Below are 22,118 nucleotides of genomic sequence, written 5' to 3'. Positions count from 1 at the left end.
GTCATCCACTAAGTTGAGGATCATGAAAAGGCTTTAAAAGGGAATCACATAAGGATAATAAGTAGAAGTTTTAACAGGACAAGAATGTTCTTTTGTCACATATAAGCAGGCAAAGAAATAGGTATGGTATTGGGCTAACAATAGACTGAAATAAAATCCGTTTGAATGCAAGCATCTGTCTTAACTTGTAGGGCTTCTATTACAAAATACAAGGCTTTAAAGAATAGGAATTTATTGTTGAACAGTTCTGGAACATGAGAGTTTGAAATTAGCTCTGGAATGGATACATGATAAGAAGCCCCCTCCCCCCATATAATCTTCACATGGAAAGTGGAGTTCAAAGTAAAGATGATATTACAGGTTGAATTATGTCTCCCCAAAACCCTACTGAAGTCCCAACCACTGTATACTTGTGATTTTGTTTGAAAAGAGAATTTCCCCCCTTTGTTTTCTGTTAACAAGGTCATTTCAGAATAGAATGGATCCTCAACCTTTCTGAGCGGTGTCTTACATATATACAAAGAAAAGGCAAAGAAACATATCACATATAAGAGAGGCATGATAAGAAAATAAATCTACAAGCCAAAGAGCACTAAGAAATGACAGAGACTTCCAGAAGCTAGAAGAGATGAAAAAGGATTTTCCCCTAGAGCAGGTAAACCTGTTCCTCAGCAAAATCTGATCAACTTATCTCCTTATATGGGGAAAGTAGATACCAAAAGTTTGCATACTATGTGGAATGCATTTTTTTTTTTTTGCTTTCCCTGGTGTGACACAGTGTTCACCCAGAGAATCATGGTCCTGCTGAGAACGAAAGCCTTCATTATCCAAATACTTGGCAATGGAATACATGCTCAGGACCCTAGCACTGTCATTACTCAGTTTGCAAAAGTTGCACATTTATAAGACATATTTCAATCTAGACTTTGAGAACACTTTTAATATATTAAATTATTTCTCCATGAAGTGATAAGGTGTTTCTCCTTATTTAGTAAGGTGTTCAGCTCTTAGGGAGCTCTTAAAGTAAGCGGGCATGGGGAACATCAAACTGGCTCTTTGACAGTGCAACCCTTGTAACACACTAGGCTTGGTTGACATACTGCCTAAGTGGATGCAGGGACCCATATGCATGGCATTCTGGCCATAGCTTTCGCTGAGGGCATTTCTGAGTGGTGCTCCCCACTCAAAATACCTGTCTGAGATTTTTATCTTCTTACTCCATGGAAAAATTATCTCCTTGAGGCATAACATAGCATTCTCTAGGGAGGCACAATGCCAGAGATAATAAACACTGTCTTTTCTTCTTATAGTTAGTTTGAAGTTTCTGGAACACAAAGGGCTCTATGGCTTTGCCAAACTTGCTTGGGAGATAAAACAGCACCCGTAGCTCTGTGCTCAAAGTCACTTTCCCTAAAGTTTTTGTTATTGTTGCTTATTGAAAGTCAAGGGATTGAGAAGAGAAGAAACAGAATTTCCACTGAAATGAAAACTTTGTGGGTGAAAGAATCATATTCAGAAGTTGAAACTGCAGCTCACCCTGCTTGAGTCAACTGAGTGCAGGAGCTGGCACTGCCCAATATTATCTTTGTCAGTGTCAAGAACTCCACACTACTTAAAAGCCAACAGGGCAACTCTAGTACATTGCTGTTGTTATTAGGTTCTGTCAACTCAAGTACAACTTATAGAGACCCTATGAAGAACAGACCTTATCCTTGTTCTATCCTTTGCCACTTTTACAATTTTTGACACATTCAAGCACATTGCTGCAGTCACTGTGTCAATCTACCTGGTGGAGGGTCTTCCTCTATTTCATCCTTCCTCGACTTTTCCAAGCATGATGCCCCTCTCCAAGAATTAGACTGTCTTAGCAGTATGTTCAAAGTATGTGAGATGAAGCTTTATCATCTTTGCCTCCACTGAGCACTCTGGCTGCACCTTCTCCAAGCCATATCTGTCTATTCGTTTGACAGTCAATGAGATCTTCGGTACTCTTCTTCAACACCGTAGCTCAAAGGCATCAATTCTTCTTCTGTCATCCTTATTCATCATCCAACTCTCAGAAGTATAGCCAGTGATTCAATGACCATCATCTGAATTAGGTGCAATGTAGTCATCAATCTGACATTATTGCTCCTCATTTGGAGAGGTCCCTGACTTCAGACTTTCCCAGTGCAATACATCTTACGATATCATGGCTGCTGTTACCACATGTATTGGTTGTGGGTCCAAGTAAGATGGAATCATTTACAAGTTCAATCTTTTATCCATCCATCATGATGCTGCTTATTGGTCCAGTGGTGAGGATTTTTTGTTTACTTGATGTTGCAATACAGTCCATATTGAAGACTATAGTCCTCCTCATTTTCAGTAAGTAAGGTTGTGTCATCTGCCTAATGAAGGTTATTGATAAATCTTCCCCCAAAACTGATACCACATTCTTCTTCATAGAGTCCAGCTTTCGAGTATTTTGCCTAGTATATAGGAGATTGTATTATTAACCCACAGGCCACACCTCTCTGGTAGTTTGAACCAACCACTCACTGTACAGTAGAAACAAGGAAAGTATCCTGCTGTGGGATTCAAAGCTTCAGAAACTCAATGAAGGATCAACTATGAGTTTGTTGCAACTTGATAGCCATGAGTTTGAGCTTGTTTATTGCTTGTTTTTATGCTAACAAGTTGGGCTACCTCAGTTTCGTGGGTACTGACAGGCATAAAACTCCTGGGCCAGAGACAAAGGATGTTATTCCTTACAGCACAGCAGGCTAGATGAGTGTCAAGTTTACATAAAGCATCAAGTTAACATAAATAGCTCAACCATGTCAACTTGATTCCAAATCACAGCCATCTATCAGGTATTGGGTTGCTTAAACTGTACATTGTTACAGGATGATACTTCTATTGTTTACCTTATACCAACTTATAAATTCATACTGCCAACCAATGCACTGTGTCACCTGCCTGAACTTCTTTCAAACACTCATGAGGTGATGCAGAGCAGCCCAGATTTTTTTTAATAGATAGTGAGAGACCCTAAGTTTGGGAAACTCCAGTCTTTTAAATAGAACTTCAAGCAAAAGTCTTCTTAAGAGGGAAACATTATTTGCATTATCCCAGACAAAGAATAAATTGCCCTCTGGTCAGGAGGAGATATGACTTCTATTTTCCAAGGTTATTTTCTATAGAAACATTCTTGAAAAGATAGTATAAAACAGAAGCTACCAATCCTCTCAGAATAAATGCATGCACATTTACAATCTTCCAAGATTTATTACATAGTCCATGATTGGTGACATTTGTGGGACCCAAATTAGGCTGAGCTCCATTCAGTCTGCAGTGCCATCTTGGTGCATTGTGGCTCAGTTAAGATATTGCCCATGGTTATTATACAACCATGTCAAGTGCTGGTTTACTGTGTCAGAAATTCGGTAGGCACTCAAAAGCTCTGCCACCTACCCTCTATTCAAATACACAATAACAAACAAGTAATATTTTGCACAGGCCAAAAATATTTTTCCTTGATTTAAGCCGTTGTTAAAGATTGTGACAACTTGGCTTCTAAGACTTGCATGTTATCTTTTCTCCATAGCCAGTATCACTTCTCTTACGCTGTGTTTAACAGTTCTTTTGGGAAAATGGGTGAAGTAACGTGGGACTCAGGAGTTCTAGATATTAAAATGCTGTTATTTAGTCTTTTAGCTGGCTTTTAGAAAGCTAGTACTCAATGGACCTTATTACTGTTTAGACAGTAAAAGAAGGCTTTTTAGCATGAACACACTGTTCAGTTCCTTTAAACCTTTCCGGGGTAGTGACCTAAAATGAACTAGTTCTTGGATTCCTGATTCTATGTCAGTCCCAGGAGTCTCTGCACACTGCACACCATTGCTGAAAATAGATTTTTAAGTTCACAGCTTATCTGGAAGCCCTCAGTCATTTCCTTAAAAATTACATGAAGTTTTTGGTGCATGAATTAATCTGGGGCCAAGATATCAGGTCACAGAGGTGATCAACTACAAATATTAAAAGCAATTTAAGCAAAGGCATGTTTTCTTAGTCATAAGTATTATTTGGATTCTCTATATTAAAGGCACTATAGTGCAGTGGATTCTTTAATATGGTCCATCTAGCTACACTCTTATAACTCCCACCAAAAGATTAGTGTCATCAAGATAGGAAGAGAGTACATTTGTTGGATTAGAAGTGTCTGCAGTGGAACCTTCTAGACCCAGGAGAGAGAGGGCAGTAACATGGACAACGGCAAAAGATAGTGAAAATAGTGGCATAGACACAGTTGCATTATGGGCAGCAGAATAAGAGTCAGTACAGTGGGCTTCCCATAGCAAAGAGCAAGAAAGTTGAGCATTTTCAGACATGAATATTTGCAAAGTGGGGTGCCTCCACTCACTTGGTAATGTTAGACTTGCTGACTCAGGGAATTTAAGTCCTGAGTGACTCTAGGCTTCTAGTACTTGGAAGAATGTGATACCTCCCAGTAGTTATTGGCACAGCTTTTTAACATTTGCCCAAAAGGCAAGTATTATGAGATATGAGAACCAAGAGGTTTAGGAAGCAAGGATAAACTGATTGAAGAACTGTATAGTGAGTCCTTCCTGATCCTAATACTTCCCAAAAAGACCTTCCTAATCCTAGTACTTCCCTAATAAATTTTATTATTTTAAGATCTGTGAGTTCTGTGTAGCCATTGCAATGAATTTTGGAGCTGCACAGAGAAATAGAGAGCATTGTGGAAGGGACAGCTTGGTGTCAGAATTGGTAAGAAGGGGGGAGGGTAAAGGCCTGTATGACCTCCATCTCTTAAGAACAAGCTTTGATTTATTGATTTGGATTCTCCTCTCCTTCTTGTGAAGTTGGAGGAGATTGTACAGTAGCACTAATTTGACGGGATATAGGGCATCATCATTGTTAAAGTTGTAGTTTAGCTAACGCAAAAGAGGTTCTAGGTGAGAAGGATTGACACAGCTACCGAAACAATGGATTTAAATATATTAAGAATTTTGTGAATGGCTCAGGACCTAGTAATGTTTCATTCTTTTATCCATAAGACTGCTTAAAATTACAGCTGGTTTGATGACAACTAACAACAGATCTTACACAGTATAGCCTGTGATCAGCTTTACATTGTCTCAGTGCTCCATTAATTTCCACCTCAACTTCTCTGTGTGGATATGAAATAGCCAGGCTAAAATGTGAATGAAAATGAAGCACTGGGTTTTTGTAGATGGCATGACTCACCTGTTATGCATTAAGAGAAGAGAAGAGCTTGTTTGCTTTGACCTTGTTTAGGTTGTCAGACAACTAAACACAAGTCTGTAGCCATTATTCACTAACTCTACACATATTGTCTAGAAGATAAATCTGAGTTTCACCACCTTAACATAAAGCAACATGCTTAGAAATTTGAGATAGCAAAATGACCTACCATTTCTATGGAAAAAGACATAGATTGGAGAGGAAAATTATTACTTTCATTATTAGGTTTTTTTAAAATACAAATTTTAAACAAACAAAAAACATTTCCATGGAGTTCATTCCAACTCATAGAGACCATGTACTATTTCCAACACTGTAAACTTTTTTTAAAGCATTTTTTCCGATGGGCCATAAAAAGCTTGTAATATCTTTCAAAATAATTATGAATTATATTTACTTAAACTTTTACTGAAGCAGACTCTCTGTCATATCTTCTCTGACAGAGAAGATGAGGAGTTTGACCTACTGTTCCTCGGGTCTGACCAATTGCTTTACCCATTGTTTCAATTCTCTCAAATTCATTGCCACAGAGTCAGAACCAGTTCATAGTTTACTTTCTAGAAGGCTTTCAGAGGCCGTGTATCTCTCAGGAGCAGATTGTCCATCTTTACCCCTTGGAGACACTTGTGGATAGAAACCACCAAAAAGGTGCCACCTTTGAGTTAACAGCACAACTCCTTATGGGCTAGGCCCCCATAATATTGTTGTTGAGTAACGTTAAGTTAGAACCAACTCACAGCTGACCTTCTTGTGGGTTTTTAGAGACTGTAAATTACATGGGAGGAACCTTCCCACCAGTTTCCTGTGGAGCAACTGGTAGATTTGAACCATGTACCTTTGGGTTGGCAGCACAATTCCATATTACCAGAGCTCTCTAGGCCACCAGAATAATGTCCCTCAAATATTTTAAATATTTGATGATGGACCTCTTCGTCATCGCTTATTTTAGGTCATTTACCTACTTGGGAAATGGATGGATTTTTAAGAAATATTGTATTTATACACTGAACTCATTTTAATGAACAATTTCAAGGCAGGCATCAGGGAAGCCATCCATTTCAAAGGTAGTTATGATGTAGAATTTTCTTTTTCCAGAGCATCAGGGTGGGAGAAGTAAACTAAATTTGGCAATACCGAAGTTTTAGATTGATGAAAGATAGAAGTTAATTATTTCTCTCCCACAAACTAGTACTTAATTTCTTTTGCATAATAAAAGCTGTCTGTGAGGATTAAAATAAATTTTTAACCTTGATTAATTTCTGACACCATAAAAAAAAGCATATCTCCCATTCACAGATTCCCTAGTAAGAGAGCCGGAAGACTGTCTTTGACATGGTCCTGGATGGCTTTTTGGGCTTACTATGTCACCAAAGATAAGCAGGCAAAATGTTCTGGCCTCAAAATAAATGGAAGGGAAGAATGAGGAAGAGAGGGAGAGAGAGGAAAAGAAAGGAGGGAGAATAGGACAGAACTTTTTACATCTGTGCTCAGATGGGAATAGTTGGCTTGGTAGGGGTTATGATGCCTTGGAGAAAGACATGATGTTGGAAAAGGAGGAGGGTCGGCAAAGGAGAGGAAGACCCTCAACCAGGTAGACTGGCATGGTGACTGCTGCAATGGGCTCTTGTGTGCCAGGAATTATGATAATGGACAGGATAGAACAGGGTTCATATCTTTTCTTCATAGGGTCACTATGAGTTATCCTTGACTCCTTGTCTAATGCAATGTTGGTAGCTTGAATGGGAGTGTATAAATAACACTAATGAAAAAAAGGTACTTACTTAATCTCGTATCTCAGATACTGAAAAGCGATGGACATTTGATAAAGTCTTCTGGTCAAAACAAAGCCTATGATATGAAGGTCTTGTAAATCTTCTCTTCTATAGAAATGAGCCTGGAGTGGGTAAGATTATGCCCTCTCCTGAAAGCACATGATGTAAAGGTCATAGAATAAAGTACGCAGTTCTTATTTCTGTTGAGTACTTTTTCTGTTACCAAGAGCCACATGGTAGATGATTTAAACTCAGAGGAAGGATAGAAAACCCAGCTTTCACTTACCACTGGAACATCGCCTACTACTGACTTGTTTTCCTTGGAGTTCAGAAAAGGGACCTGAACTTCATATACAGTAAGGCAGTCAACTACAAATTTGCATTTCTGTCCTACTCGATAGGGCAGACCAGGAACAATGGGAAAGGGTACCCGTCTCCAGCTCTTCTCTTCCTTTCTCAAGGAAGCTAAGTCTAAGGAGGGGCGTCTAGATCACGATCTGGCAAGCTTCCCCTGCACTGGACCAAATGTTAAAAACTATAGCTTTGCAGGTGTTACAGATTAAATTGCATATGTCCCAAAATTATGTGTTAGAATCCTAACTCCTGTATGTTCAGATGTAATTCTATTCAGAAATAGGGTTTCTATTATAGACAGAGTTATGCTGCCAACTACAAGGCGGGTACTTGAAATGCACCAGCTGTTCCAAGGAAGAGAGATGGGCAACCTCTTCCCCTGTGATTTACAGGTTCTGAAAATACACTAGTAGGTCAGCTGAGCTGGTTCTGACTTGACAGCAATACGATGATGATTATTATCATCAATGTAGCATGTGTTCTAAGGCTAATGACTACTGCATGATGTAAGAGGAGCACAGGCAGAGATAAGCAAGCAGAACAGGGGAAGGACAGATGCTATCTAAAGATAATTGGGGTGCGGTAGGTCACTGGCTATCCAAGTCAGAAAGAAGACTTCTCTCTATAGCTAGCACCCTGAATTTGGACTTTCTGATTCCTGAACAATAAATTTTGTTTCCTAAAAACCATCCAACTGTGGTATTTTTGTTATAGCAGCATTAGGAAACTCGAACAGCAAGCACAGCTTTCTGTTGCAACTACTCAACTCAGCCATTGTGGCATGAAAGCAGCCACAGTCTGTCTATCCAATAACACTTTGGGTGTTCTGGTGGTGTGGTCCACAAGGGGTTGAGCTGCTAACCCAAGGTTGGCAACTCCACTAGCTGCTCCATGGCAGAAAGATTGTTCCTCCAGGGCAATTTACAGCCTGCAAAACCTGATTCAAGAGTCAACTATGAGTTGGTTCCAATTTGAAGGCTGTGAGTGTGTGAATAAAACTTTATTTCTTAAAAACAGCTGTGGGCTGTTTGGTCTGAGGGTCATAGTTAGCTGAGCTTTAGTCTAGTTAGAGGGCCCGGTGTCAAGGAGGGAAGTGGGTAAGGAATAAAACCTTTTGAAAGAGATGCAGAAAACTTGGACCAGGCCTTCATTCCTCTGCTTGGTCTATCTCCAGCCTGAGAGCAAGGCTGTATCTTCTATGCCTTCTCTAGAACTACTGGAGGGGTCGTGGTGTTAGAAGCTTCTCTGTTCATTAAGCTGGATTCTCGGTGGAGTCCTGGTATTGGCCAAACCAAAGCTCAGAATTGAGGAGAGCCAAGCAATCAGTAGGAGACAAGAGAAGCAGACATTCGAAATAAAGGCGGACAACCTTTTCTTTTTTATTTCGCTTAGACAAAATGCAAAGAGTGTCTCATGAAATTAAAAAATGAACAAAAAGAAAATCAAATGGAACCCCCCCACCCCTTCACCGACGGCACTCATCCTAATTAACGACAAAAGAAGATCAATTGAGGACCCAGCTTCTAATGGGAAAGAAACGTGTGCAAACATGAATAGAGTTTTCCCCCCTTCCCCCAGATCAGTGTTCCTTTTAAATTCACAAATAGGGGTCATTTTTTTCCTGTTTTCTTTCTTTAGTATTGTGTGATAGAACTTCCAGTCAGAAGGCTTAATTCGTTCCCCATGCACTTTGTAGAAAATCAGTAAAAATGCAGTAGCTGTGAAGGTCATAAAACTGGACTTCTTTCCCAAAAAATCAGATGCCCAGGCAGATGGAGCTCACACTCAGACAGAAAAAAAGCAGGAGAGTCTTTGCACTGTCTGTGGTTTCAGTATTTCCTCTTTTTTTTAATATATTTTGGCAATTTTCTTTAATTATAAATATTGGAATTCAGTAAAAAAAAGGTAGCTTTGATTGAATTTTTTTAAATTGTATTTACAACCACGGTCCAGTCATGCTGTTTGTTATACCAGGGTGTACGATTTTGCGTAGGGATTGTTTCCTTTTAAATGGCCCCGAGAGTCGAGCAGTGATTCTTGGGAGCTGCTCATTTTAGCTGCCTGTCCCAGCTCTGCTCCTTCTCGCTGAGGTAATGTAGCCACAGCCCCGGCTTGCCACGACTGTCCTTCTCGCGTGGACGAGGTGGAGGAGGAGGCCTCCATGGGAATTGGCTCGAGGACTGTGGGGCGCTTCAGGGTCCGACTTTTCTGAGGTTCCAAGCATGCTTGGCCTAAACTCAGGTCTCTGCTGGTGCCTGGACCTCCTCGGTTTAACAAAAAGTCCATTCTAAGGTATGGAGGCAAGTGGATGAGGTCACCTGGAAGCAAAGAGAGAAGAGTTAGTTCTGGTTTTATTTGATAATCATTCACTGGAAACTCTTGAGGTGCAAATGGTAAAGCTCTTGCCCACCAGCAGGAAGGTTGGTGGCTTAAGTGCAACTAGATGCAGCTGAGAAGACAGACTTGATGATCTGCTTTCTTGAACGTCCTGAGGAGCACAGGCCTGCTTGGTACACGTGGGTTGCCATCACTCAGAATCAACGGAATGGCAACTAAACACCACTGTTTACTGAGTACCCTTGTGTACTTAGGTTTAGACCTCAAGTCTTTAAGATTGAGACACAACTACACATTGATGATTTTCAAGACAGCTTGTCAGAACTTGGCATACTTGAGTAGGGCAAACAGCTGCTCAAAGGTCAAAGGTTCAAGTCCATGCAGAGAAACAACTTGGAAGAAAGGCCTGGTGATTTTATTCCTGAAAATCAGTGACTAGCAACTCTATGGAGGACGGGTCTACTCTAGCAGACCTCGGGCTGTTATACTTTGGAACAGACTTGATGCCAACAGTTTTTTTTTTGGGGGGGTTTATATTTTCTTTAAAATCAGAATTCACTACAAAGGCATGTGGATTCCTCCTCACACCTCTTCAATAGATATATAGAAAGAAAAAGATCACTTTTCATTAGGCATAGGAAGAAAATAAAATCAGCACTGTATTATCTAGACTCTTAAGTGATGTCCTTCAAGACCCGGAAGTAACAAATTGTTTTACAATATCACAACAAATACAACAACAAAAACATATACAATGAAGGCAGCAATGTACACTGGGTAAAAATGGTGATGAACTCTTCATGTAATTAGAATTATAGGGCTTTGAGTAAGATGGGTTCAATAATGTATACTGCACTGAAACAGAGGAGGGAGAGAACCGTTTAAAAGAGAGATATAACTAGGTATTTCTGTCATCACAGGAGGCTAGAGCGAGGGCTACATGGTGGAGGGGACCTGGGGGAGGGTTTGTAAAACAATGAAAGAATCTTTTCTTTTACTTTTCCATAATTTTTGGACTCATGTACTTATAACTTGTTAGTCAAATTTGTGTCTTCTAGGTTGCAACACCCCCATGATACATCTTCAAGGATATGAACATGTACAGCCAAGCACAATCAATAAGAGTGCATCTAAATTCCAAAATCAATCTCCATAATAGTCTATGTGTTTCCTACTGCCAAAGGGGCCCTTTAGAGTAGTGAGAGAAGATCTTCACCCTGAAACCCACGGCGTCCCTTTTCAGCAGGAAGTAGCTAAGAGAATACGCCATCCCCTTTTCCTTATGACTCAGGGTGAAGTCTCTCTCAGGGAGGAGTGATAGGGAATGGCAAAGGACACACTGACAAAGAATATTAATCAGAACTGGCTTTGACAAGCACTGTGGCATTTGGACAAGAACAAACTGGGAGGAGGGTAGAGAGAATAGTGCAACAATGAATGAGTGGAAGCCCAAAATCTCTGTAAATGTTTATGAAAATTAATAAACTATAATTATAGAAAAAAAAGAATTATAGGGCTTTAAGGGAGAACAGATGTTGAGGAAAGAACAATGAGGAGCTGGTCATTATCTGAATACTTCTCAACTGCATGACCTTAGCTGGTCAATGAGTCCACACATTTCTGTAATTCCTTTTGGTGAAAATACTAGTGGATATGGCTTTTTTATCAGAGCTAGCCTATTTGGAAAATTCTTATCTCTTGCTTTGGTTAGTGTTGTGTATTGATATACGAACATCTGTGCTTCCTTCTCAAGATCACTTAATTTGTAAGATGCCATAGAGTCATGCTATTCAAGTATCTTTCAAGAGGGGAGAAAAGCTGAAAGGTACTCCCTAGCTGCCACCCAAGAATTTAACCACAGCTATCTTTCCACTGGCTTCAACTAAGGACCGAACATGGCAGTTCTCTCAACTCTTTCTTTGCCATCGAGTAGGAATCTACTTATAGCTGATCCACCAACAGGGTTTTGAGGTTGTAAATCACAAGGTAGGAGATTTCCCATCCTTCTCATAAAAGGTGACTGGAGAGTTTGAATCACCAGAGAGGCACTACCTTTGGGTAAGCAGTGCAACAGATCACAACACGAAAGCTCTACTGCCTGTGTATTCCTGCTCAGTGAAGGGCTCCTCTAGATAGACAGTGTTTGCAAAGAGAATCCCTATTAGCCTGGATGGACCCTTTTCAGAGGAGCTTTGAAGACTGAAGTTCTTCCTGCCAATACTTCTTTCCTTTTTTGTCTTTTCACAGTTGTCAAACTTGGATCTTGTGTCATGAAACTCTCTGCCTACTCTGGATTCTTCTCTCTTTTGTAAGAGAGATTTCTCCATTGTTTATAAGAATTTCCCTCAGTATATTTCTAGTATATCTAATCTGTCTTGGTATTTGCTTCTTGGAAAACATGAACCAACATTTTTTCTATCATCATAAGTGATTAAAATGGCATATTGATGATCAGCTATACTGTTTCACTGCTGATGAGTTGGTTTTAACTCACAGAGACCATCCATCAGGTTTCTGAGACCATGGATCTTTACAGTAGGAGATGGCCCTTCTTTTCCCTGCAGAGTTGCTGTGGATTCAAACTAACAACATCTGGGATAGAAGCCCAATAGGTTACACATATCATTATGGTGTTAGCCTAAATTTGGCTTTTTTAGCCCTTACCTTAGCCCTCTCTGGTCTCCAGCTACCTGAATTGCGGCCACATGGTCTTGCAAATTATCAACAGCTGTGAGACGAGAGAGAGAGAGAGACAGAGAGAGAGACAGAGAGAGACAGAGACAGACTGACTGAACATCCCAAACTGAGTGGTGAGACTTGAGAGAGACTAGAAAGGTACCTTAAAGACCCCATTGAGAGTGAGATTCCTTTGATGGTGATGGAGAGAATGTGGAATTGCTCTGGAAAAATTATGGCAAGATGTAAGTAGAGAAGCCCTACAATAAGGCCTCCAGTTAAAAGTTTTTACTGTTTTTGCCAGATCCTTTGAAGGAGAAGCCAACTTATAACTACTCTGAGGCAAAACTTGATGGATGATTAAAAAACAAAACAGAGGCTTCTTGAATTTGTGTTGCTGAACTCATATCAGAACTATTACTAATTAAGAAATAAGGTTTTTGCTGTTAATCTGCCCTGGGACTGCTGGATTAAACCTGTCCTTGTATTGTGAGATATTCTTTTTCTCCCCTACTTTCCAATTTATTTCTCACATAAACCCCATTCTCCATACCACAACAGTGAGTACAGTCTGTGAGTCAACAATGAATAAACAAACCTCTTGCTCCTGGTGTGGATCGAGGGGCTGAGCTATGGGCTCTTTATCTGCTTTCTGCTCTGGGGCAGTGAGGGACTATGCTATCCTCAGACCTTCTGGTCCTTTCAGAGAGACATTAAAAGCCCTGTGCTTCCATGTCCAATTATTTGCTGTTTAGACACCACGAAGACTCTTTGATTGTCAAAGTCTTCAGTTTCTATGTGGGGTTCATGTCACACGGACACTATGAACATTGGTACCATATGGAACTGTTGGTCTTTCCCAATCTTGATTTAGCTTCCATGACACTATGCTATCACAGACCTCTGTCCATATTTCTAATTGTCCCTCCTGGTTTCCTTTACTGAATCATTTTCCTCTGTCCAGCTTCTAAATTTGGGGTTTTCCCAGTGTTGTTCTGTTCTCACAGTCCCTTCTCTCTCTTACAGAGCTTGGCAGCTAGTATCTCTTTAGGAATACCTTTTAACATTTATTTTTTCCGCTTTATTCTCTCTCTTGAGTCATAGAATCAAATTTCAGACTCTGCTAGAGGTTAATGTCCATCCTTAATTTTAATTACCACATGTTTCAAACCCAGTTCATGAAAGCTAGCCCATGAGCTCAGCCGCATATCCATATGCTATTTTGTCCTGTTTGTCTAATTTTGTTTAGACAATCCTCTCAAGCATTAATTCTCGAAACTTTAGAGTTTTCATTTACATTCTCCTCTCCAGGTTAATCCTCCTTGTAAAATGTCTCTAGATTGTGATTTCTTCCCTTGTTTAGTCCCCTACAATGAAAGAGCACAATTAGAGGGGAATTAGAGATGTCCTTAGTAGCCAATATACCATCTGCTTGAACAGGTGAGAACGTAGACTTAGATTTCTCCTCCTTTGGCTTGTTCAGTCATCCAGTGCTTCTCAACATTTCTCATTTCAAGACGCATGTACATGCTGGGATGAATAAAGAAAGCTCTTCATGACCACCTTGAGAGCTGAGGGACTTACCATACTGTGACTTATTTATGGCATACAAGGTGAGAAGGCTGATCTGGAGTTGGAGAACAGGTAGGAAGTGAGAGAGAGATGATAATGACTTCAGCTGGGAAGGCAGTGATAAGATGGTTTAGAGAGGAGAAAATTATGAGAGCTAAAGAAGGTCCCAAGAGGACAGCTTCAGGGTTGACAATAGGTGGGAGTAATGGCAGAGAAGGAGGTGCTTCAGTCAGGTGTTAAGCTTAGGAAATTGGGTGAATGTTGGAACCATCCACTGTGAAAGCACATCTAGAAGAAAAATCTTATTTTGTAGACAACTTTATGGGTTTGATTTTAGACAAGCTGAGTTGATGTGATTGGGAACACCAGAGAGGAAATATCTAATGGCCATTTTAATAACATATTTAGAGGCATAACTCATCTCCTCTTTTAGTCTATAATAGCTGACAATCCTATTTGTTTGCATCACAGTATTCTTGGCTTTCCTTATTTTTCCTGTAAGCATCACAGCCATCAATCAATAAGGCCCTCCTTAGCAAGCATGTTTGCATTCTAGGGCTTTGAAGGTACAAAAGAGGAAGAACACCAGACCACTTATGCCAAGTAAGGGCTGCTCTTAGTGGATAGAATAATAAAGAAATACAAGCAATGAACATTTAGTAGCACCTCGGAAAATGCCTTCAGGTTTTCTTCTGAAAGGAAATAGCCCATTAAATTGAAGGAAAGTGGTACAGATCAAGAAATAAACAAAGCCAAAACAGAGAGTGAAAAAGAAAAAAAGTCTTTATACAATTTTAAGGAGCGTAAGCATTTTAAAAATGCTATCACTTTTCTTATAATTTCTTATAATCCTTGGAGGCAAGGATTCTGGGGCTTCGCCTGACATACTTTGGACATGTTGTAAGGAGAGACAGGTATTTGGAGAGGGACATCATGCTGGGCAGAGTGGAGGGACAGCGCAGGAGGGGAAGACCCTCTATGAAGTGGATTGATTCAGTGACTGGGGTAATCAGGATGGATGTGTCAGAGGCAGTGAGATTGGCACAGGATAGAGCAGGGTTTAGGGCTGTTGTACATAGGGTCACTATGAGTCGCAAGTGACTCGACGGCACATAACAACAACAACAACAAGCATTTTCAAAATGCTATCACTTTTCTTATATTTTTTTTCTAGGTTAACAGAAAAAAATGACCTTATATTTTAGAAATTTACTGATTGATTTTCATGTCCTGTCTTTACACTGTCAGACCACACCATTTTCATGATGCTAATATCCACTTAACACTTCCTCACTCTTTTAGAGTATCTTTATCCTATTAAGTAATAGTAAGTAATTGAATTATTTCATTAAGAATTGTAGAATTTGTTTCACAAAAATGACTTCAGCCATACTTGAGGTTTGGCTCACTAAAATCGAAGGCACTCTAATTCAATTCAACATTCGCTTCCTACTGCAAATTGGGCTAAGGGGAAGTCCAATAATAAATACTTGGAAATAAAATTTTCCTAGTACACTTACAGAAAGAGGTGACATCATTTGGCATTCTTTTGAAAAGGACTTTAGTAATTGGATACATCTGGGCTTTGGCTGAAAAACAATGATGGCCTGAAGCCCACCACTATAACTTTAATGTTGAGGTTCATCTCTCCATATTACCTCTGCCCTGAAAAAGGAAAGCCTTTAAAAGTAGTCTTATTTTATTAATACTTTTTATGATGGCATTGAAATGTATTCATTGCCATTTATAGTAATGGGTGTATTCTTTAATTGTTTCTATCAGGGGGTGAATTATCTCCAAGCAATTATCATGAAAATATCAACAGAGCCTCATTAAATAAAATTTGAAAATTCTTTTGCAAAGTGAAGAACATATTGCATGTCAGTCAATACACCATAACTGGCCAATTTTGAATTTTGTGGATTTTTAAGATATCTTCTTTCCTCAAGTTAAGTATCAATAAGTAAGTAAATTATCTATGTTTGCTCTTTTGTTGATTTACATGAATCATATTTTGCTCAGATATTGGAAAAATTGTGGAAGAGATTTGCTTCCAAGTTTATTTTAACATGTAGGTCAGGAATGTCTCATGATGTACTTGGGATCCATCTAAAGTTTGAGAACATGCCATATTAACTTGCCATACAGCATGCTATATAACAGGTTTGGAGAAATGTTTCCATGGAAGAAAAGGGCTATTTAAACCCTTTAAAAGCCTTAATAGTCTGGTCCCACCTAGATTGCAGGACGGTCAGGCTTTAGATTCCTCTCAACAAACCTATCTGAAATCAAGAGACAAAGTCGTGGTTATTCACACTCTGCCTGCAGGCATTCCCATTTCAGATTTATTAATAAAGAGGGTAATTGTAGCTGAGAAAGATTGGTGAGAAATGGAAATCTTCAACAATGGGAATAGCTCAGCATCCCATCCTTAAATATAAAGACTGCTTGTGTTTGCTTATTGCCATTCTGCCAGGGGATAATATCTCTGAATGATTGCTGAGTGATCCAGGCAAAGCATTATTAACTCATGTGATGCTCTAATTAGCTCCTTTCAACAGTGTGTGTTTTCTGATTAGCACTCCTGGTAACCCTTTCAACTGTATGAATGCAGCAAATGAGAGCTCTTAATAATTTATGCACTTATGAACACCAGGGTAATCTGGGAGCTTTGTTTATTTATGCCATTTTATGTCATTTAAAATCCCAGCCCATGTACTAGTCCAAATACCAGTCTGAAACTAGATACTTGGCTCGTCTGTCCATTTACTATGCTCTACAGCATCTACAGATACCAAGACAATTCACGTCTTGCTGCTGAACAAAGAGAAGGTGAGACAGAAAGCTGTGACAATCTGGATCCTCAGCACACACCCGTTTCTTCCCCTGCAGCCACCTGCCTCCACTTGCCTGCTTTACATGGGGAATCAACATTGATTCTAACAACAGAGATGACCAGGAGGGGTTGGAAACGGCATTGGCTGCATTTAGTCCAGTGTAAATTTGGGTTCAATTTCCTCCTCAATAAAATGATAAATGCAAAAACTTAACATAGAGGGTTAGGATCCCAGATGATGCAAATGAGTAATGTTCTCAGCTGTGAAATGAAAGGTTAGGAGTTGTATTCCACCCAGATACCCAGAGGTACCCTGGAAAAAAAGACATGATGATGATCTACTGTTTAAAGAAACAGCTGCGGGAGAACCATGTGGAGCTCACCCTGACACTCATGAGGTCAGTGATAATGAGTGCGTGAGACAGCACAGGTGAAGCTGTCATCACATGGGGACCCTTGCTCCCTTTTCTCAGAGAATCTGAAGCCGTGGATTGGAGGTGGGTCAGAGGAAGGCCTCAGGATGCCTTCCCACACTTTCGTTTCTGTCCTTGCTTGACTGTAATGGTCTCGGGGGGACTTCTCCCTTGGAGTCTTAACATTTCCACAGAAACACACTGGTCTCTGCTTCCACCAACTGAGAGAAGAAACCTTGCCCCACTACTGCCAAGCCTACTCTGACTCGTGGTGACCCCAGGCCTGTCAGAGTCAAACTGCACCCATGGGGTTCTCAATGGCTAATGCTTTCAAGTAGATCGCCGGGCCTTGCTTCTGAAGCAAGGAAAGAGGAAAGGGTTTCTTATTAATGACTAAATCAATGACAGCTAACACTAGTCGCAGCTAACATTATCCTCACCCTGTGCTCTGCAATTACAGCGGGCCCTCGACATTCCCGGCTGGAGGAGCCCTGCCACCCATCCTTACTTCTCTATTGAGAACTCCTCCATGTTGGAGGAATTTTTCCTAGCTTCTTCATTCCCTAGGGAAGCAGGCACCTGGCCAAATGGCTACCATTGAAACGTCCAGGCTTAACTTAAAATTATTCACTGGGATCTCAGCAAATCCAGATTTGCAGCTTTGCTCAATGCTCTTCTGGGCAGAACTCTTTTGCACATAACTAACTCCACAGTCCTCACTGTCCAGCATTCTCCATGGACTCACCTCCGCTTCTGGCATCATTTGATGCTCCACAGAGCATCACATCCTGTAATAATAAAAAACCAAGACCAACTTGAATGTCTCATGCTTTTGACCCAGGAACAGTTCAAGGATTCATTTGGCATTGAAAGTAACCACTCCCACGGGTGCCCATATCTGTTTGGAAATAACCCTCAGCTTTCTTGAATACAAATCTGTAATTGGCCCCCACCCCCCGAACTGACGCAGTACAAGGCCAAGTCTTAGCATTCTGTTCTCAGTAAAATCTAGTTGCAGCGGAGTGCTCCGCCATCCTGGTAAGAGTCTGTATCCTCTATCACGTCGTTTCCTCCTCTTTGCTTCCCTCTTTCTCCTCCACCTTCTTTCGTTCTCTCCGACTCAAACACTTTCATGAAGCATACATCCACAAAAATACAAACCAAATAAAAAGCAGAGTAATACTGTGGTCTGCATGCAGGTGGGAAAAGAATGAGGAGATAGACCCCTGAGCACAAGAGAGGGGCAGGGCACAGCGGTCAACAGTGCGCGTGTGCAGAAACAGAGAGTGGATGTTCCTAAAGGAGAATGTGGTACATTCACACTATGGAATATCTATGCAGCACTCAGGAGCAACTGAGCGAGGCTGGAGACCATTATGCTGAATGAACTAATTCAGTCTCATAAGGACACATACTGCATAAGACCACTATGGTAAAAACAGGAGTACAACGACTAAGATGTATAAAAGAGAAAACCGAAACAGATGAGGAAAACAGCAGCCAGGGTGGAAGCTCTGGTCTAGAGGCTTACATTCTGGAAGCTCCTTTGGAGGGAGAAGGTGGATCTTCAGACCCGAGCAATCACTTCCTTTGTCTTTTCCTTGCTGACCCTGTTAGTGTTTCCTACCCGCTCTAAGCAGGGACACAACAGTAAGACGGGGGCTGGAGAGTGTGAGTTTAGTGTCACTTATGCCTTCGCTCTCGGTCACAGTCACCCTACTTGTGCCCTGCTCCTGAGGTTGATGTACCTTGTGCTCAAGGTGGTCAGTGAGGGTGAGTGTGGAAAGGAGGCTGAGACCCACAGGGGAAGAGAAGCATTGTATGAAGCTGAGTTTAGGGGCTGAGATGCTGGAGTGGGTCGGGGAAGGCTAGGATGTGCTAATCGGAGGGTGAGGAGGATTGATAGAGAGAGTCAGTGCTGGAAACATACACACTCACTAGACTACTCACAAATACCAAAAATTTACATACATCTGACAACTCACACACACACACACACACACACACACACTTCACACACATCTGTTCCCACAAACATGTGCACAGAGAGAGAGAGAATAAAATACAACCATAGACAGACGTAAGTTAGAGACAAAAACTGCAGGCTAAGGAAAGCAGATGGAAGAGAAGGAAGATGCTAACAGTCACATGGGAAAATGTCAAAGAGAAGTTGAGAGGGTAAGGAAGGCAGAGAGGTGGGCAGGATGGGGGCACATTACATCATGGAGGCCCGCCATCTTGCTCAAGCCGAGAAAGTGCATGTCAAATAGTGATGACCCACCCTCTCATTTGAAGCACAGAGCCATCAGAGAATCTCCCATCTTGGCCTCATTCTCCTTGATCAACTCATAAGATACACCACTCTCGCCTCCTGCTGCACCCAGCAAGGCTATTTGGACGTTAGCCTTCCAGGGATGTGGGGCGATGTAGCCATTATTTCAATGTTATGCCTTATTATCTGACATAATGCTTCATTTCTGATCCTCCTGTCACCATCCTCTGGGGACCTTCATTGCACTGATGTCTCCAGAAGTCCAGATTAGATAAATCAACATTGATTTCTCTCTGTGTCGCTAGCCTTGTCTACCCTTGGTGTCGTTAACATCCATTGCCTCTGGCCCTGATATAGAAGACTGCTCGCGCAGCTCTGCATTTTTCAGCAGACGTGTACCCAGCTTGTTCTCCTTCACCACGATCAGGCTCAGACCCGAGGCTGCCTGGGTGAGGGCTTCTGAATAAAGCCTGTCTTGCTTTAGCTTGAACATCGGAGATGCCCACTTCCTATAAGGAAAGTGAAACTTCCTGAGCTTTCTCAATTTATTCAGACACACAATTTGAATGTGTTTCAGCTTTAAAAGAAGGATAGTAAAATTAATACTGAAACAGAACAAGAATTGATTGATTCAGAAAATCTATAATGGATGTGCATCTCATTAATCTAGCTTCAAACAGTAGCTATCTACCATTTTAGAGGGGGAGGAAGTCCCTAAAGTCTAGACCAGAGGTTGCAGCCTAAAGTTATCCCTGTCTGTCCCCAGGGGAGATGTGGCAATGTCTGGAAACATTTTTGGTTATCAGAAAAGAGAGGAAGGGGCTGTACTGGCATGTAGTGAAAACTGAATTGCTCAACATTGTATTGGACACAGATCAGCTCCAGCACAGTGAATTGGCCAATAGTAATGATGCTGCTCTCTAGAAAACCTGGTTTTGGTATCTGAATTCACAATTTCAAACAGATAATTACCTCATTTTCCTTTTACCTGAAAAATTTGGAGCTCAATTAGAATAAGGAATCACATCCTTTAGCTTCAGATTATGAGCCCACCAAGAACTACAGCTTTAGTTGTTAATAGGAGAAAACAAGAAATCGGTCCAATGGAACAGTGGTCGCAAGGCAAGAGCCCAAAGTCCTTCACCAGGTTAGGGGTGATGTGAACTTAATACACTAACAGGAGACTAGTTTTAGAATTGAAGGCTGATGCTGAAGTCCTGCTTTTGCCTCTCAGCAATTCTAAGGTCCTTCCAGGTATTAGTGTTCTCATATTAATGTGAAAGTAACAATAAGAAAAACTACCTTCAGACCCAGGAACAATCAGAATCTATTTTCAGAGTCAATTCTGGCTCGTGGTGACCCACCAAGCAGAGAAGAACTGTTCCACAGGATATTATTTTCTTTGCTGTAATCTTTCTAGAAGCAGATTGCTAGAGAGTTTTTTAAAGAACTAGTGATGTGTTCAAACTTTAGGTTAGGAATGAAGGATAAATGGTTTGCATTTAAAGGATCTTTAAGTAAAGAGTTCATAATAACTTCTAAAGGCACCTTTGTGTACAGATTCTTTAACTCCAGGCTGTTTCATTGATGATAGCTAGTTAAACACACCTTTATCACAGATTGGGGGTTAAAAATGGGCCCAACTGATACTTTTCTGGTGGCTAGGAGTCAGAACCAACTCAGTGGCAGCAAACAGCAACAGCAAAATTCCTAAGGCACATTGCAATAGCTTTATTCTTAAAATGCAACACCTCATTAGTCTGGAACTGAAAGCACATCTGTACTTAAACAACACTTTGGAGCAGAATGAGTGTAAATCACACTCCAAGGGGCTCAATTTCTCCTATGGACACATAAAGGGACTTCTATAACTTTCAAAAAAAGGCTTGATATCTGTGCTTGGATGGAGCTAGACAGCAAAGTAAAAATAAGAAGCAAATGATGCTTGGAGTTCTAGCTCTTTCAATAAAACCTGCAGGGATCAAACTTGCAATGAATAACATTACAGTGTCAAAAAAAAGAGTCAGTTGCAAAGGGGAGAGTGCGGTCTGCTGATGCCAGGCTGAGAGCGAATCTAACGCTTTTCTAGTTTATTATTGATGCTGAAGCAGCATGGTAATGAAAACTTGTAAATGAACCTCTTTTGGTAAATGAATCTTCACTCCCAAACACCAACCAGAAAAACCCTAAATAAATAATGTGCAATTGATAGAAGAGGTTCATGTACACACCTTCTATTACCATTCTTGGCTTGTTACTTAGGAGGCTCCATGCATTTTTAAGAGCTCATCGATACCGTGAGCCTCCTACTCTCTGGTGAACTTTAAAACTGCACTGAGGTATCAAGTTGAGCTTTGACTTTGTGGTTGCTTATGAGTCTTCTGTAATAAAGTAACTGAAGAAAGCCCACTTGGAAAATCTCCCCCAGAATCAGACAGCTCGCAATTTGCTAGCACGAACCCTAGAATACTCTGGAAGAGATCCAAGAGGCTTAATGCCAGATCCAGCTGTCGTGTAAAGATCCCCATAGTTGGGTATCTCCACAAAGGAACATGGCTGAGGGGTCTACCTGCTGGGCTGTGAGGCTGGCCGGCCCATCTCAACAACCCAGTGTG

At 40.8% G+C, this 22,118-nt stretch overlaps 1 protein-coding gene across 1 annotated transcript in view; it reads right to left on the bottom strand.

Moving 5' to 3' along the window:
- Window positions 1–9,239: 9,239 nt before the first annotated feature.
- The window catches only part of DSCAM (Down syndrome cell adhesion molecule), an 845,501-nt gene continuing 832,622 nt past the window's right edge, over window positions 9,240–22,118 (bottom strand). Inside the window, exon 33 of the mRNA XM_006886768.1 lies at window positions 9,240–9,661. Coding sequence (XP_006886830.1) covers window positions 9,363–9,661 — 299 coding nt within the window. The 3' untranslated portion in view covers window positions 9,240–9,362. The remainder of the gene's footprint in view (window positions 9,662–22,118) is intronic.

Source organism: Elephantulus edwardii, unplaced genomic scaffold (genome assembly GCF_000299155.1).
Source record: "Elephantulus edwardii isolate Elephantulus edwardi_28Jun2011 unplaced genomic scaffold, EleEdw1.0 scaffold00051, whole genome shotgun sequence".
NCBI classification, from domain to species: Eukaryota; Metazoa; Chordata; class Mammalia; order Macroscelidea; family Macroscelididae; genus Elephantulus; species Elephantulus edwardii.
This window is presented reverse-complemented; position numbering and strand designations above follow the sequence as displayed.